Genomic DNA, 19,279 nt, shown 5'->3' on the forward strand with positions numbered 1-19,279 from the left:
CTCCCGAATACTGGATACTGGCCGCACTTAAGCGACTGCAGCTATCGAGCTCGGTTTCTGTTTTCTTAGAACGCTGAAACACTTTCTTAATATTTTCATCCAACATTATAGTATATAGGTCTTCCTTCTTTGCATCTTAGGTTCACAAATTTCAACTCAGTCTGGACGTAATAGGAAAAGCGAGAAAGGTCTGGTCATTAAATTGATTTTAGTCTTGAACCCTTCGAGTCTTGAAATATCTTTCAAAGCAGACCCGCTGACAAAGTAGAAGTTACCAGACTGACTTTAGTCCATCAACCATCCAACATGAAATAAAATCTATAAAATGTCAATTGAACCAAATCAAAGGTTATGACATTGATCCGTGATTTTTGAATGAAAGTATGCGGAGAAACCTTTTGGCTGCAAGACCACTGGAACGCTCCGGTAGTGACACTGCCATAGAGTGAAATAATACAGACTGTTTAGCCCATGGCTCCAATAATGCAGTACCTAGGGAGACTATTGCTAGCCTGGTGCAATCCTTGCTCGGGAGACCTTCCAATGGAAGTGGGCGGTAAAAATGAACTGGCGATTGGCGTTTAGTACCGGGAGTGTCCGAGGACATGTTCGGGTTGCCAGGTGCAGGTCTTTTGATTTGACTCCCGTAGGCGACCTTCGCGTCGTGATGATTATGAAATGATGGTGAAGATAACACATACACCCAGCCCCCGTGCCATCAAAATTAACCAATGGTGATTAAAACGCCCGATCCTGCCTGGAATCGAACCCGGGGCCCCTGTGACTAAAGGGCAGCACGCTAACCATTTAGCCATGGAGCCGGAGAGAGTGACCAGTGTCTGCCTTGTATGGAAAGCTATGTGTTATTGAGATGGGAGGTAGTGTTGTGTGTACCGCGCGAGTTAGCCGTGCGGTTAGGAGCGCGCAGCTGTGAGCTCGCGTCCGGGAGATAGTGGGTTCGAATCCCACTGTCGGCAGCCCTGAAGATGGTTTTCCGTGGTTTCCCATTTTCACACAAGGAAAATTCTGGGGCTGTACTTTAAATAATGCCACGGCCGCTTCCTTCCCCTTCCTATGCCTTTCCCGTCCCATTGTCGCCATAAGACCTATCTGTGTCAGTGCGACGTAAAGCAAAATAGCAAAAAAAATAGTGTTGTGTGTTATATGCGAGTTGCATGGATGTTTCGGGACAACGCAAAAGCCCAGTCCCTGAGCCATGGGAATTTACCATTTAAGATTAAATTACCCGCCGCCGAGAATCGAATCGGGGCCCTCTGAACTGAAGAGGAACCGGACACGGCTCCAATCATCAATCCCGGCATAAGAATATCAGGAATTTCAACCAATCAATAGGTGTCTATCGCCAAAATGTTACCGTTTTCGTGTTATCGCTTGAATTTTATCGCAGTTACATGTTCTTGTTTTACATAAATGAATCAAAATATTGCACTTAATTATCTTCGAAAATACATTTGACCACAAACCTCACAATCAACAGGACATAACTGTGTTACTCTGATGAAACTAGCAGCCGACATACTGGGGAAACTGCTGTACAAAGAGTTTAAACACAAAAATAAAACAGTATGTTTCCATGCTGAAAGTGTTGTTCTCTGTATAGGTTATGAATATCTATAAATTTGATTTGCCTGACAAAAAATGGAAGTACCCAGAAGAAATAGTCGGATGTCGATGTAACTTCGTACACGTACACACTATCGGCAGGTATGTAAATGACAAGAGTTACAAGTGTCTGCGGCCACCAGAGTGCATTAGTGTTGTTCGTGTTTAGTGTTGTTACCTGGTCTAGTAGGGTATGTAACAGCTTCAGATATTGAGTGATCACTGTGAAGGACACGAAGATGCCTCTTGATCGTTTGAGACCGCGTTATCAGGGCCTGATAGACCTTGAAGCGGGACTCATTCTGGGCCTGCATTTAGCCGGCTTGTCGAATCGTGCAATATCCAGATTTGTGGGGCATTCGGATATGACAGTGGCCCGATGTTGGACTGCATGCGAACGTGAAGGCAGGCATACTCGTAGGTAAGGTTCCGGTCGACCACGTTTGATCACCAAAAGGAAGGATCGCCGTATTGAGCACAAAGCATATAGAAACCCTTTCACATCTGTGCCTGCCATCCGAGAACAAGTAATGGATTCCCTGTAACATTCTGCGCCATCCCGCACCATTGGTCACAGAGTAGCAGCAACCTTCCCGTGCGTAGGTTGCCGTTAACACCACAAGAGGAACGGCTGCGTCTAGAGAGGTGCTGTGACCGGGAAGATAGGATAATGAATGGCGTCTCATTGGGTTCAGCGATGAATCGTGGCTATACACCACCCCGCATGACCAACGTAAGTGGATTCGTACTGCGAAGTTTTTTGTAAATTTGACTCGATTTTGTAATCACTGAAATAATATCACTTATCCCCTGAACACGTGAATTATTATTTCGTTTCGTCCTCCCCTTCTGAGTGCTCCAGTTTGGGGGGGGGTCATGCAGTGTATTTACGCATTTTTATGTAGTTATTGGCTAAGGGGGTGTATTCTGCCCGAAAGCAGGTCCGAACCTCCGCAGAGGTGTTCCTGAGCCGGAGTTTACGTGCGGTAGGGTGGCCAGTTCCTTTCCGCTCCTCCATTCCCTTACCCCCCCCCAATAGCGCGTGGCAACCCATCCAACTCCTGACCACGCCCAATGTTGCTTAACTTCGGAGATCTCACGGGATCCGGTGTTTCAATACGGCTACGGCCGTTGGCAGTTATTGGCTAAATAGTCAAAATAAATAATTCGAGATTCAGATTCTCTCTGGATAAATTGTGGAGCTCTCGTTAGATTACTGCAGAATGCCTTATTTCTTTTTTCCTATTTGCTAGTGGCTTAACGTCACACCTACACATAGAGTACAATGTTTTCGACGATGCGATAATATGAAAGGGGAGTTAGAATTTGGAAGGTAGCGGCCATGGGATCATTTAGCTACACATCCGGCATTTTCCTGGTGTTAAAATGGGAAACCACGGTAAATCATGTTCAGGGCTGCCGATGGTGTGATTCGAACCAGCGATCTCCTGAATGGCAGATCACAGCTACCGCTACCGCCAGTACCGCTTGGGCAGCTTCTTCGATATGGAATGCTCAGTTCTTGAATTTGTTAGGATAGAATTTTGGAAAATAAGTACTTCGTATAATATTACCACTACTAGGAAAAAAATTGTAGCAAAATTTATATACAGAACTTTTTTCTCAACTCCTGATATTCGTTATTTACAGTAAAATATTGAAAGTAATTAACTTGAGACATTCTTTTTAAACATCATTTTATCTTTATTAATTTTCAGTGGCTTACATTTATCTTTCATACATTGAATTGAAAAGAATTTGATTACAATAATTAAATTTATTTATGCAAAACACACAACAAAATTATGAAATAAAATAAAATATAATAGTAATTTTGTAACTTTTAAATACTCTTCGCACTTTCTTCAGGTGAGTCTATTCGAAATTAGTGACGCTTTATTCATATTGTTGGCTATTGCATAACAATCAAAATAAATTTTCTTTCTTCAGTATTGTAGCTTGATGCGCCTGGTTACGTTATGCTTTCCACTAGAAATTTATTTAGTCAAATAAATAGTTGCGATATTTAGCTCCTGTGAATTTTCAACTTGGAGAGCTGAGTCACCCGGACAATATTATTATTAGGATTATTATGATTTTTATGATTATTATGATTATTATATTGTGAGCTCTGTAAATTTCTGTGAAGTAAGATGCTATCCTACCATGAGGAGGATATGTTACCTAGGAGAATAATGGACTCGGTCGGCCATAGTGGGTAAGAGAAGTGGAGAATGACGAAGTTTATAACCAATAGAAGTCACAGCTAGTTTCAAATTAGCGGATTGTGGAGGCATATTTGTCCATTAGTTTATTATCGCTATTTCTTTCTTCGTTTTGCCGATTCAAAGAGCGCGTTGAACTTGTTCGTTGGCCTGATGGTTTTCGCCTTCTTATCCTTCCAAAATCTCTTCATGAATGCACCGTGTTGCATCTTGTGTTCTGTGGACAACTTCCTATCATTTTCTTTTTAGGTTTCTCTACGAATTAGTGCTTGGCTACTATTGACCTAAAGGCTCCACGATATTCTATAATATCGTCCGTGATATTAATTTCTTGTAGGTGCGCCTTAGTTTCTCTAGCCAGTTTATTTTGACCTCCTCTGAGTTGATTATATTTAAAGTGCGTCTGTCGCTGTTCATTCTATAGATATGGCCATATAATTTCAGGCATCTCTTGCGTACGCCATCGGTAAACCTGTCAGTTAATGAGTAGAGGTCCGGTGTTCTCCTGTTAATCCATATTCCATTTCCTCTCGTGGGACCATACATTTTCCGGAGAATTTTCCTTTCTTGCTTTTCAATTTCTGTAATTTGAGTGTGACCTCCAAGGGATACGGTTTCTGAGGCGTATAACGCTTCCGGCAAAACCACTATCTTGTAATGTTGTAATTTTACATTACGCGATACGACTCTCTTGTTGTAGTAATTCCACTTTAGTCTGTACGTCTTATTGAGTTTAGTGGCTCTTTCTATTATTATTATTATTATTATTATTATTATTATTATTATTATTATTATTATTATTATTATTATTATTATTATTATCGTATGGCCTCGGCTACCGTGTGCAGACATTTCGATTTGAAGCTATCTGGCTGTCTGCTCGTCAATTTCGACGTTCCGTTTTACTCAAGGCCCACTAGATGGCAGACAGAGTAAACCGGATCTCTCTTGGGCGACTATGGCTGAGATTTAATGAATTTTGTCGGGTAAATACCAAATGTATCGCCAGAGATCTTTTACATGCCGACATCGTACGACATGGAGTGTCGAATGGACTATTATCCCCCGTTCAAAAATCCGACTACCTCTGCCGGGTTTGAACTCGCTATCTTGGGATCCGAAGGCCGACACTCTACCACGGTTCCACAGAGGCAGCTATTATTATTATTATTATTATTATTATTATTATTATTATTATTATTATTATTATTATTATTATTATTATTATAGACGCAATTATTGTTATGAGCAGGTAGGAACAGTGAGATAAGGGGTTTCGTAATGTAGAGAGAAACGCTAAATTAAAAAACTAACTATATGATGAGTGTGACGATAATGATAGTTTCATAGAGTCAGTTGTTGAAGTCCAGACGTCTTGAGTGAACGCACCTGAATGAACTGTGTTTTCAAACTGTCAGCGCTCCTCATAACGAGACCAGGAATTCTAAGAAGAGTGCTTTGAATGTCGTGGACCAAATTAACATTTAACGTTTACACCAGATCATTGTACATGCCGACATGGGCGATATTGTGTGCGTTGTGGAATGTTCACCGACCTCGGTTGGGGAAAACCAAGGAGAGAGTAGTTAGACTTGGTATTTAAGACATCGAGGATAGAGGCGTGTAAATAGAGGAGATCAGAGTATTATGGAGACGCCTCATTAATTTGCAGCGTGCGTTTTCAATTGAACGTGGGAAGGCAAAGCAGACAATATTGAAGTTCTGTACAAACGTGTATGAGCTTAAAAAAAGAAGAATGACCGCATAATAGTGTACAAGTTCCTCCACTACCACCATTCCAGGTACAGTTTTCTCAGAAACAAATGAACCTATAAATATGTTGTGGGTATCCAGAGGGTTTGCATCTACATAGCAAAGAAATTGTACCGGGTGGCCCATCCTGTTTTATGAAACCCAGCCAACATTCAATATTGCTCTGCACCCTTGCTGTGTGTCAGCAATGTAAATGAGCATTGGATCTAACAAAGGAGAAACGACTACCCGCAATTTCCCCATCGATCCTACGGACCATTGTACAAACATGCGATTTATTGTTCCCTAAAATAACGCACGCACCCGTAATACGATCCAATTAATACGTTATGCCGCGTGATCCGTCATGGTAGAAAGTTAATGAACGCCGTAAACCATTACTGAAAACACCGGTACGGATATTACTGCACTTCTAGCAAGTATCGTGTATGTTGTCTTTGTTGCTGAGTCGGGCGCCTGTGGTATTTAAGGATCGATGCTGTAGTGGTTTGAATCCACGACAGATCGTGCGCGTTTGTAACGAGGACACAATGTTTATTCACATCTCAGCACATATGCATTCACTCACGATGTACACCAGAAGTGCTCGGCTGGGCGCCCGTTGAGTGTGGCCGGGCTGACTTGACGTAAATGCGAGCAGCTTACGTCACAGTGCGAGACAGATAGGGAGCATTGACGTTTGATTGCGACTACGAAGCTCTCCTCCACTACTCAGCGAAGTGCTGATTGGGGTGCAAGTCCAGTACTACAAGTCTGTACCGTATAAATAGTATAGCTCAGTTGGATTGAGATTTCTACTAACATGGAAAAATTCATATCTCTGAATTTTCTCCTCATATGATCAACGCTGATCAGTTTTTACAAGTGTAGGGCCAATGTCTAATTTAAAGACTAGGCAATTAGGGAGTGCTAGTCCAGATAGCCCGTACCACATCAGAGAAGGAAGGATGTCCATGGAGTCAATTCTACATCGAGAAGAAGAGAACGAGTAACCATGGAAACCAGATGACTTCATAGGTCCCTTGGCTCATCGTACGACATGGAGTGTCGAATGGACTTTTTTCCGCCCTTTAAAAATCCGACTACCTCTGCCGGAGACGCCGAGGTGCCGGAATTTGGTCCCGCAGGAGTTCTTTTACGTGCCAGTAAATCTATCGACACGAAGCTGTCGTATTTGAGCACCTTCAAATATAAGCGGACTGAGCCAGGATCGAACCTGACATGTTGGGGTTAGAAGGCCTGCGCCTTAACCGTCTAAGCCACTCAGCCCAGCACATCCTGTAGAAAAATGGCTGAAAATTGCGTTTGCTTTTTGTAAAATGTTCCTCTCAAAATATTAAATGTTGACTTGTTCGAGCATTTTTAAATGAGTTAATTTTAGTCTTATTAGCATAGTGCTTTATTGATGAAAAACTCTGCCTACTTCATCGGTGGAGGAAGGAGGAAAGAAAATATTAATAATGATGATCCTAAAAGGCTCTGAATGCAAACACAGTGTATGCTGTATATTTCTCAGTCTTCGTATGTCCAACGACTCGGGACGAAGCAAGCTAATAGAACTTTGTGTTTAAGATACGGGTGACTCAATGGTTTTAATACCGACCATACCTAATCGCTCGGTACATAAATGTTTTTAGACCATACCTTTCATACTTCCAGATCAGGTTTATAATGTGTGTTGGGTCGTGTCGTAAGGTACTGTGAGTCTCCGATTACCTGTATTGTATAGGCTAGTTAGCGAAATCATATATTTTTTCGGTGGAAAATATGCTTTCATGTATCGATTTTTAAGCCTAGGCTTCGTCACTGGGTAACTGAGACTCTCCAAGTTGATTGTTCACATGAGCGGTTTGTACAATTGGTGCGATGTACAGGTGAGGACTCGCCGGACTCGACGCGCCTCAACAAGACGACGCTTACCACTCCCCCCGCCAAGGAGAAACGGAAACCCTTCTTCAAGAAGCAGGAGACGACTACCCCGTACGACGTAGTGCCATCCATGAGGCCAGTGGTCCTGGTGGGGCCTTCGCTCAAAGGCTACGAGGTCACGGACATGATGCAGAAGGCGCTGTTTGACTTCCTCAAGCATAAGTTTGAAGGCCGGTGAGTAGTCATGCTTCACGTCTTGCTGTTGCTCAAATACTTTGTATGATCTATACACATTCATTTACTGTACACCAGTATGGAGTGAAATCAGGTTTAACCTAACAGTAATAATTACGTAGTGTATCCTTTAAATTTGTTTCTTTGTTGGTTGAAGAATTATTTAGAGCTCAGAATGTAATCTAGATTACACGGCAGTAGAAAAATGTAACAAAGATCTAGTGGAATTAAGTACATCTGTCAAAATTGAGGTTATGCTTCCTAGGCATTTCATGAACTATGAGAATTTTTGTATATTTCACGAGCTGCACAACTGAGTTGTATAATTCTTGAAATGAGCTAAAATCCGTAGAATTCACGAACTGCGCCAAGCCGTTGGCACACATCACGCATTACGCATGCGCGGTATGTGCTTGATGGCGGTGGTGACAGCAGGCATTGCCAGGTTTTAATCGTGATTTTGTGTTTAAGTAAGAAATTAAGTAAATCATGACATTTAAGTTAAGTATCTCTCGTCTTTTCCGGTGAATGCGGGGTCTGATTTTGATGGTAAGTATACCTTACCTCACCCGCACCAATTAAAATGTTCTTGAGGATAGCGCAAAATTGTTACTGAGCAAGTATAAATAAATATAAATAAATGTAGGCTAATCTAAAATGTATACAAAAACTTTAATAATAACTTATTTACTGAGTGAAATCAACTAATCTGCCATTAGTTAAATTGTGGGGTGAAATACAAATTCTATCAATGTGAATATTTAAAGATTAACAATAAACAGATAAAAATGCTTCAGAGATCTCTTCCATGAATTTCACCCTCGACACAGGGTTGGTAACTGTCCGTTTAATCAGGTTTTGAGATGTGCCATCCTCTTCAAACTCTTCCAGAACAGTCAGTAACGAATCTTGGTCAATAAAATCTAATGCTTTCTTAAAACTGACAAACAGACTACGTAATTGTATCTTCCGATCGTCTTACATCTTTATAATTTCAAATTTCCGACTACCACGTATTAAAAATCATGTTTCCGCTTGAAACCCCGCCGGTATTTTCTATTTCATTGTTAGAACTATTATGTTAAAGGTTATTACGATGTAACAATACGGGCTTTCTTCTGACTGAAGAAAACTTGAGGTGTCGTATCCATTTCACTAATAATGTTTACAGTATTTCATGGTCATATTGTTGGATCATTTTCCCTTTCTTGGACGACTTCTATGTGAGTGAGTGAGTGAGTGAGTGAGTGAGTGAGTGAGGTGAGTGAGTGAGTGAGGTGAGTGAGTGAGTGAGTGAGTGAGTGAGTGAGTGAGTGAGTGAGTGAGTGAGTGAGTGAGTGAGTGAGTGAGTGAGTGAGTGAGTGAGTGAGTGAGTGAGTGAGTGAGTGAGTGAGTGAGTGAGTGAGTGAGTGAGTGAGTGAGTGAGTGAGTGAGTGAGTGAGTGAGTGAGTGAGTGAGTGAGTGAGTGAGTGAGTGAGTGAGTGAGTGAGTGAGTGAGTGAGTGAGTGAGTGAGTGAGTGAGTGAGTGAGTGAGTGAGTGAGTGAGTGAGTGAGTGAGTGAGTGAGTGAGTGAGTGAGTGAGTGAGTGAGTGAGTGAGTGAGTGAGTGAGTGAGTGAGTGAGTGAGTGAGTGAGTGAGTGAGTGAGTGAGTGAGTGAGTGAGTGAGTGAGTGAGTGAGTGAGTGAGTGAGTGAGTGAGTGAGTGAGTGAGTGAGTGAGTGAGTGAGTGAGTGAGTGAGTGAGTGAGTGAGTGAGTGAGTGAGTGAGTGAGTGAGTGAGTGAGTGAGTGAGTGAGTGAGTGAGTGAGTGAGTGAGTGAGTGAGTGAGTGAGTGAGTGAGTGAGTGAGTGAGTGAGTGAGTGAGTGAGTGAGTGAGTGAGTGAGTGAGTGAGTGAGTGAGTGAGTGAGTGAGTGAGTGAGTGAGTGAGTGAGTGAGTGAGTGAGTGAGTGAGTGAGTGAGTGAGTGAGTGAGTGAGTGAGTGAGTGAGTGAGTGAGTGAGTGAGTGAGTGAGTGAGTGAGTGAGTGAGTGAGTGAGTGAGTGAGTGAGTGAGTGAGTGAGTGAGTGAGTGAGTGAGTGAGTGAGTGAGTGAGTGAGTGAGTGAGTGAGTGAGTGAGTGAGTGAGTGAGTGAGTGAGTGAGTGAGTGAGTGAGTGAGTGAGTGAGTGAGTGAGTGAGTGAGTGAGTGAGTGAGTGAGTGAGTGAGTGAGTGAGTGAGTGAGTGAGTGAGTGAGTGAGTGAGTGAGTGAGTGAGTGAGTGAGTGAGTGAGTGAGTGAGTGAGTGAGTGAGTGAGTGAGTGAGTGAGTGAGTGAGTGAGTGAGTGAGTGAGTGAGTGAGTGAGTGAGTGAGTGAGTGAGTGAGTGAGTGAGTGAGTGAGTGAGTGAGTGAGTGAGTGAGTGAGTGAGTGAGTGAGTGAGTGAGTGAGTGAGTGAGTGAGTGAGTGAGTGAGTGAGTGAGTGAGTGAGTGAGTGAGTGAGTGAGTGAGTGAGTGAGTGAGTGAGTGAGTGAGTGAGTGAGTGAGTGAGTGAGTGAGTGAGTGAGTGAGTGAGTGAGTGAGTGAGTGAGTGAGTGAGTGAGTGAGTGAGTGAGTGAGTGAGTGAGTGAGTGAGTGAGTGAGTGAGTGAGTGAGTGAGTGAGTGAGTGAGTGAGTGAGTGAGTGAGTGAGTGAGTGAGTGAGTGAGTGAGTGAGTGAGTGAGTGAGTGAGTGAGTGAGTGAGTGAGTGAGTGAGTGAGTGAGTGAGTGAGTGAGTGAGTGAGTGAGTGAGTGAGTGAGTGAGTGAGTGAGTGAGTGAGTGAGTGAGTGAGTGAGTGAGTGAGTGAGTGAGTGAGTGAGTGAGTGAGTGAGTGAGTGAGTGAGTGAGTGAGTGAGTGAGTGAGTGAGTGAGTGAGTGAGTGAGTGAGTGAGTGAGTGAGTGAGTGAGTGAGTGAGTGAGTGAGTGAGTGAGTGAGTGAGTGAGTGAGTGAGTGAGTGAGTGAGTGAGTGAGTGAGTGAGTGAGTGAGTGAGTGAGTGAGTGAGTGAGTGAGTGAGTGAGTGAGTGAGTGAGTGAGTGAGTGAGTGAGTGAGTGAGTGAGTTCACACCTGTGAACACTGTAGATGGTTTACAGCTCCTTAGGCCTTCTGTGCCTGTGAGGTATTTTTGTCTGAATGAAGGACAGAGAAATTGTCTTAATACATGATGTTTGGGCCGATGACCTTCGATGTTAGGCCCCTTAAAACAACAAGCATCAATACATGATGTTTATACTCGTATGATATATCGTGTCATGACAGTATCAGTGTATGAACCTAAAATGACTGCCTACTAATTAGTTATGCTAAGCACGTCCTTCCTAAATAAGTACTATTGTACATCCTACATCTACTCTAATCTTGTAACTGACGTTATTCTGTTTTCTTTTGCTATTTGTTTTACGTCTCACCAACACAGACAGGACTTATGATGACAACGGAATAGGTAAACCTCAGCATTGGCAGGTGTGAAAATAGAAAACCACGCAAACGCCATAGCCAACTCACTCTGTATGCTATTCTATCTGAATGCTTGATGGGTTCTTAATAATAAGAAGAAGAAGAAGAATCAACAAGTATTAAACCGACATGTGGTTAGGAAGAAGTCTTTAGAAACCCATCAAACATGCCTTTTGTCATCTTACCTGAAGTACAATATCGTATGATAACATTGTTTACTGGCAAGAAGGTCCCTTGTACTTCAAACCTAGCTGGTCTTGGCTCATGTAGGTAAGCTATAGTTTTGATAAAACTCTTACAGACATAACTGCATACGAGTGTGTACTTTCACTTTTAGACTTGACTGCTCTATAGACCTTTGATGCGCAGATGTCGGTCGACATTCTTCCCATATTCATTTCTTTGTGAAATCCTATTTGATCTGTCGAGAATATATCAACATCGGGATAACTATCCATTCAGAGGCTATGCTTGCTTACGGAACTCTCAGTGTTTCTGAAATTCACATTTTGTTGCAACCTCCCGATGTGTTACAAGGAGAATAATGTTTCTTGATCGGATATTAAAAGTATCCATCAGTGCGAACTTGCCTTAAGCTTCTGTTCAGCCACGTGTGCTTAGCGAATTATAGGACAACGCGTTCACGATCTGCTCTGGACGTAATTCTTGAAACCGTTCATAGGTCCTCCTGTTTATTTCCTTTATTTTTTTGCGTAACTTCTTTTTTCTTCTACTACTGTTTTCCGTCTATTCAGCTGTCGTTCATCAGTAGCTAGGTGAAATTATGTTTCATGGAAGACTGTGACAGAATTTCATATTGTGATATTTGGGTCTTCCGGTTAGCCAATTACATTTTCTTTTTCGGTAAATGTCATTACTACCTGTTTCAGCTTTCGGCTAGGATAGTATGAACTTGACAATGCTCCTCCTGATCTGTCTATGTCAGATACAGTATTGCTTTCAATAACTGACTCGAAATCAGTCTGTTTCTACTTTGGTCTCGTAATGGTGATCACTAGAGCCGAGATTTTCAGGCAGTAGCAGGTTAGAATGTGAACTTACTGAACTATACTCTAGCCTGCATAACGGTTATGCCAGAAGGTTTGCATAAACAATAGGGGTTCGTCCGTCGGAACCCCTAGAATTTATGTTACTCTTGGTACATTACGGAACAGCGGGCTATAAAACACTTGTTAATTAACAAACTAGTTCGCATTCTAAAGTATTACTGCCTATAGTATTTCGTTTCTCTTTTTAGTATACTACTCCCATCCCCTTGTTACACATCGCTTGAAACTAGGGACAGAGCATTCATTATTGCAGTCTATTTGTTTGGTACATGCATTACATTATCTTTTTTATTACAATTTATAAACTACCACATTAAATACTATATTTAAACCTACTAGTACCTGTATACATTCTATATGTTAGTCCTCTCCCCATCTAGGAAAAACGTGTATCTTACCCTTCATTATTTTCGTTAGTGCTTGTTTGGTTTTGTCTTGTTTCCTTTTGCCGCATATTTTTTAAAATATAGAGGAATGTTGCTGTTCTTCCAGGTGTAATCCATTCTTCATTTAATAGTTTAACAATTGTATATAATTATTTCTCTCTTTGTAATTTTGTTTCATATTCCCTAACTAGATATTTTACTCTGATTGCACTAGTCTCCCTACAAACTCTCAATATATGCGCCTGTTCCATGATTTTTCCACAATTCTCTTTTTACTATTATTCTTCTTCTACGGCTTTTCCCACACGTTGCGGGGTTGTGAGTGCGAACTGTGTCGCACATGTGGATGTGGCCCTGATTCACGGCTGTATGCCCTTCCTGACGCCATCCTTGTGTGGAGGGATGTTATCAACATTGCGTGTTTCTGTGGTGATTACTAGTGTGATGTGCTGTTTGAGTGTTAGGACAAACACAAACAGTCCTCGAGCCAGAAGAATTAATCACACGTGATTAAAATCCCATAATCGGCCCGGAATCAAACCCGGGACCCTCCGAACCGATGGCCTCAACGCTGACTATTCAGCCAAGGAGTCAGACACTCTTTTTACTATTGAATGTAAATATACAGCCGCTCGCAAAATTATTCTCTCGCGCTCGTCATGTGAGGACAATAGCCAATAGCACCAATACAATAAATAATTTAATTGTCAGCTGGACATCTCAGGACATAATTTGTAGCACCCTAAGCACTGGCATTTGGAACAAATAAAAAATAATCGCACTGCTTGCAGAAAAGGCACATTGAGAAAGTATTCGTCCACAATAAGAACTCAAGGGATGTTCAATCATTTCCTAAGTATCAGTAGTGCGTCGAACGTCCCTTGGAATCAATCACGGGTTGAAGGCATTTCGGCATGGATGTCACCAGTTTTTCTGTCACTTCCGAGCCTATTTTGTTCCATTCTTCCATGAAATATTGCTTCAGAGCTTCTTTATTTGGAATACGCTGCTTGCTTAGTTCACGTTTTAATTCCGTCCATAAATGCTCCATGGGGTGTAAGTCTGGGGACTGGGGTGGTGTCTGCAGCACATGAGGTGTATTGTAGAGTAGCCATTCCCTAAAAGTGCGAGCATTGTGCTTAGGATCATTATCTTGCTGGAAGAAGTACCCACTACCAAGGCATAATTTTGCTACGCTGGGTGTTACGTGCTGCTTTAATATATTCAAATACATCATCTTATCCATCCTTTAAGGTATTATATGGCAGTTGCCTACACCAACCGCCGACAAACACCCTAATACCATTATGGGACCTCCTCCATATTTTACGGTTGGTTGCAGATTTTTATTTTGGAACTCGGCGTTCTTCTTTCTCCATACACGCTTTCCAGAGCATTTAAATAAACTGAATTTGCTCTCGTTCGTAAACAACACGCGTTTACAAACTGCTGTTGGCTTCAGGACGTACTGTTTGGTGAACGCTAGCCTCTTCTTACGGTTCGCCTCACTTATGCAGAGCTTCTTCCGGCTTGTACGCCGTTGCAAACCAGCTCTGTGTAACACACGTCGTGGGGTGTCGGTACGGATGTTCTTCCCAGTGGAGGTTTGTATTTCTGTTCGAAGCACAGGTAGAGACATACGGGGATTTTTCTGGATGGTGCGTATAACTCTTAGCTCTTCGCATGCTGTCAGCTTCCTTGGCCACCCAGTTCTTGCTCTGTTGAGTACAGTTTCACTGGTCTTGTATTGCTGAATGATACTTGCGACTGTAGTTCGCGGTATTCTTGTTTTCTCATCAATTACTCTTTGCGCATTATCAAGTTGGTGGAGTTATATAATTCGTTAGCCTTCAACAACATTGCGTTCCCTTACCTTACCCATTGTACTCGGGGCATACACTCGATGTTGACTCACCGACACTGTCCGTATCACTGATGGACTGAGCTTAGTGATTTTTCTCACTTGCTCAATGCTGTGTTCTTTATACAAGCCAGTGCACAAGGCGGACGAATACTTTTACGTTGCCATTTCCTAGCCCAACCATACTCATTATCTTTATTGAAGAGTAATGACGTGTAAGAGGTATAATCTGCCGGTATTATTGTACTTATGTCCGACTCGTTGGCTGAATGGTCAGCGTACTGGCCTTCGGTTCAGAGGGTCCCGGATTCGATTCCCGGCCGGGTCGGGGATTTTAACCTTCATTGGTTAATTCCAATGGCCCGAGGGCTGGGTGTTTGTACTGTCCCCAACGTCCCTGCAACTCAAACACCACACATAACACTATCCTCCACCACAACAACACGCAGTTACCTACATATGGCAGATGCCGCCCACCCTCATCGGAGGGTCTGCCTTACAAGGGCTGCACTCGGCTAGAAATAGCCACACTAAATTAAAAATTAATTATTATTGTACTTATATATTGCATATTCACTGCGTATTTGTTTCTGAACGTACCGGAAGCCTTGTAACGCATTTTTGATCTTCAGTATATGAAAAGGAGAGATGGATGAATAATTATGCAAGCGACTGTATTTTACTGCTACAGGCAAAAAGTTCGTGGACTGGCGCATACAGTGTAGGCAACACAGCGTACACCTGTGTATGCACTGCAGGCAATATGTTCGTGGACTGGCGCATACAGTGTAGGCAACACAGCGTACACCTGTGTATGCACTGCAGGCAATATGTTCGTGGACTGGCGCATACAGTGTAGGCAACACAGCGTACACCTGTGTATGCACTGCAGGCAATATGTTCGTGGACTGGCGCTAATAACTCGAGGACCACATAGTCTTTTGACGTGTTATTTGGCGTCTTTTTCCCATCGTGATGATTTGGGTGATGTCTTGATCATCTCAAACGTTTCGCTAGTAGATTTGCTTATTTTTTGGCAGAACCTGAAATTTTCCCGTGTTCGAACTTCGACATTCTCAGTTCCGCCGCTGACATTCAACTACCCTCCACAACAGAGACCGTGGTTTCCTTTATACTATATGCACGCAACTACCTCCTGCTGGGACAAGCAAAAAACTGTCGTGGCGACATCCTGTGGTGCAAACTCTCCGCTATAGTGCACCACAGCGATACTAGACGACCAGTCTACTACATAGTACTTGAATCTTATAAATTGGTTTCTGGTACTACGGATACTCTGATTGTTTGTTCAAATGTCGTCCTCCTCCTCCTCCTCCTCCTCCTCCTCCTCCTCCTCCTCCTCACCCCCCTCTCTGTTTAAAGTAGCCAACATGATGTTGACAGTGTGACTGTTGACATGACAGTTCGGTTGCTCTGCAGATGGCGGTGATTTGTACTTGAAATTGCAGGATCACCCTGATCCCATCATAGATAGTACAAAGTTAACGGTATTCTTTGTAGGAAGTGCTTAATTATTGTTGACGTACCGTTCCGTCTACTTCGCGGGTGGTACTAATTTGTTGTTGACGTTGCAGGATCATCATCACGCGTGTTATGGCGGACATCTCGTTGGCCAAACGCTCTCTGCTCAACAACCCGTCCAAGCGGGCCATTATGGAGCGCTCCAACTCGCGTTCTACGTGTCTGGCCGAGGTGCAAGCAGAAATCGAGAGGATCTTTGAGCTGGCGCGGACCCTACAGCTCGTCGTGCTGGATTGTGACACTATCAACCATCCGTCACAGCTCGCCAAGACGTCACTCGCACCCACAGTCGTCTACCTCAAGATCTCCTCTCCAAAAGTAAGTATTTCAAGCACTGTTATTTTAAGAAGATCGAAGAAATCCATAACGGATCTACGGGTTTAGATTTTGGGAACTGATTATCGGTAGAAACTACAGCATATCCATTCTAGCCCATTTTCCTGCAAGCATAAGAGATATGATATGATTCTTGTATCCCTTGGCCCGATTTATTTCTGTGTTCTGTCTTGTATTTCCATTTAGTGTGACTGCACAAAAACACTGAGAAATACAGTAAAACCTCGTTTATCCGAACTAACTGGGACCAGAGGCAATCCGAACAATCGAAAATGCAGATAACCCGGATTGAATGGATAATAGGTACAACAAAATCCTTAAATAAGCAGATTTGCCGTTTATGACTATAAAAAAACTATGTTTTGTAACAAAATTAAGAACATAGTATTGTTTAAAAGACAAAAAATAAAAATCTTAATCACATAAAATCACATCATTTCTTAACAAGTACCACAGTACTTTTTCCAACAAATCTTTCTTTGCTACTGACCAGTACCACCGCACTCATCCAAGTCTTCCGTGTGAAAAAAAAAGAATTCACTGCTGCCAACCCTCACAAAATGCGGGATGCAAGCCGGAGGCCCAATTTGAACCAAAATTCCTGGTCTGAAATGTTAACATTTCAATATTATTTATTTTTTCTTCTTAAAATATAAGGAATAGGACAAAGAAAGTCATAAATTGTTATTTAATTTTATTGTATGCAACCATGGAGATTTGGCTGGCGCATGCTTGTATGGGGATTTGTTAGGACACTGCTATGGACTCTGCCCACGTGAAACCCTCTTCCCGCACCCTTCCTTCCCCCGAAACCACCCACCAGCGCGCTTCCCCCTTACATCTCAACCCCGTCACTCGCTCTATATCCTCGGACGTAAGCTCTAGAGTCCGTGCCTTATCTTCAACCTGAAAACATATGCCAGTGAACTGTGCGCTGAAAGTCAGTCACCTAAGTTTGATAACTTATTACCGAACAGTCTTCCTTATTGACGAGAATTTACAGTTTTACAATGAAATGTAATTTTCTTAGCATTATTCGAGTCCAATATTTGGCTTAATATGTCGATAGAAAATAAAAGAACCTTTTCGTTCTCTAGGGAGGACACCGTCCCGGAATCCTTAAGGGCCGGCCGCTACTGCTCTGTATTTATTTCGTTGTAAATATCGCCATACCTGTTTGATCACTAGAAGTTGCAGTAAGAACAGCACGGTCTCTAGCCTATCATTTCTCTCATTTTCATCATATAGCCTATAGTCGACAAAAGCTCAAGTTACGCAAAGCTTATGTTCTAAATAAGTAAATACATGAATCTACCGCCCTCGTGAAATAGTAAGTAGGCTCTATGGAAAGAAATGTGAAACGAAAATCTTAACAGGAGCACATCTTTTTAACACATTTTGTTTTATTCTGCAGGTGTTGCAGCGGCTGATCAAATCTCGGGGAAAATCGCAAGCGCGCCACCTCAACGTACAGATGGTGGCAGCCGAGAAACTGGCGCAGTGCCCGCCCGAGATGTTCGACGTTATCCTGGATGAGAATCAACTGGAAGACGCCTGTGAACATATCGCAGAATATCTGGAAGCGTACTGGCGCGCTACGCACCCTCCTGCACTGCCACCTCTCAACCCAACCCCTAGCGTAGTACCCCGGCCAATGCCGTCACCACAAGGATCTCCAAGTGGAGATCATCCTGGCAACATTGTTCGCACCTCCAACACCACCCCTCCAGGTGAGTTCTTTATTAAAGAATTCAATACTACAAGGTTGTACAGACAGGCGTAAAGCTTGGTAGGTTTACCAGAGTAGAAAGTTCAAGAAGATGAACGCCTGCCCGCCGAAGTTGGTTGACTGGTTGCTATATACAGTATGGTAAAGAAGACTACGCGACCCTAAAATTGTGTTGAGGTACATTCTCAACAGCGTATTTTCAATAACTTCATGTCCCAAAAATGTTGTATTTATAATATCCCTGACTTTTGATCACGTGAATCGAGCGCTGATTTTCAATAACTTTATAGTGAAACTATTTCTTCTTGTAATTAATTCCACCAGGTTAGTAAGAGGTGACGAAAGCAGTAAAATAGTAGTCCACCTCATTATGGTGTACGCCAAGGTTCACAGTTGATGGATTTACTTTTTGGTTATCCACAAGATTCTATTTTTACGAGAGTAAGAGTGTACTATCTGAGTTAGGACAAAAATAAATTGAATAATTCTGTGGCTTGGTTCTAAAAGGGCCAATGTCATTTTTATCGAAATTGAGATGTTAGATTACCAATAAAGATTAGATACCTGGCAATTTTTAAAGAATACGATAGAAAAATTAGCGTTTAATAAGGTGACTTCCATAAAGAAAGTATAAATTTATTTAAAGTTAGTTGCTGAAAAAAATAATTGGAAAACTATAAGCAAAACTTCAAATGCTCATAGCTCAAAAACAGGTTTTTTGACATTGGCCCTTTTAGACCCAAGCCACAGAATTATACGGCCACATTTTCAGAAGAGAACTTGGAAAAGACCAGTTTTCAAGGCAAAGTTGAAGGTAGTAGAACACGAGGAAAATCAGCAAATAGACGGTTAGATCAGGCAAAGAAGACCACTGGCCTACCACTTCAGATCATGCTAAAGAAAGCCGAAAACCGCTCTAGATGGAGATATCTCGTCAAGGCTGTAACACAGAAGTGATAGTGACACTCAGCAATGAGCAAAACGACCAATGATATGTAAACAGAAGTTGTTTTTTGCTACTTGCTTTACGTCGCACCGACACAGATAGGCCTTATGGCGACGTTGGGATAGGAAAGTCCTAGGAGTTGGAAGGAAGCGGCCGTGGCCTTAATTAAGGTACAGCCCCAGCATTTGCCTGGTGTGAAAATGGGAAACCACGGAAAA

General features: G+C 42.4%; 1 protein-coding gene across 4 annotated transcripts in view; it reads left to right on the forward strand.

The window, feature by feature from the left end:
• Nucleotides 1-19,279, forward strand: part of Ca-beta (Ca2+-channel-protein-beta-subunit) — a 592,192-nt gene that overhangs the window by 527,987 nt on the left and 44,926 nt on the right. For all 4 annotated transcript variants that reach the window (XR_010859801.2, XM_067145289.2, XM_067145288.2 and 1 more), the window contains exons 5-7: nt 7,496-7,724; nt 16,104-16,368; nt 17,801-18,116. Coding sequence is in view for 3 of the 4 variants with exons in the window: in XM_067145289.2 (XP_067001390.2) it covers nt 7,496-7,724; nt 16,104-16,368; nt 17,801-18,116 (810 nt within the window). In the remaining variant the exon portion in view is untranslated. The remainder of the gene's footprint in view (nt 1-7,495; nt 7,725-16,103; nt 16,369-17,800; nt 18,117-19,279) is intronic.

The sequence above is a fragment of the Anabrus simplex genome, chromosome 4 (assembly GCF_040414725.1).
Source record: "Anabrus simplex isolate iqAnaSimp1 chromosome 4, ASM4041472v1, whole genome shotgun sequence".
NCBI lineage: Eukaryota > Metazoa > Arthropoda > Insecta > Orthoptera > Tettigoniidae > Anabrus > Anabrus simplex.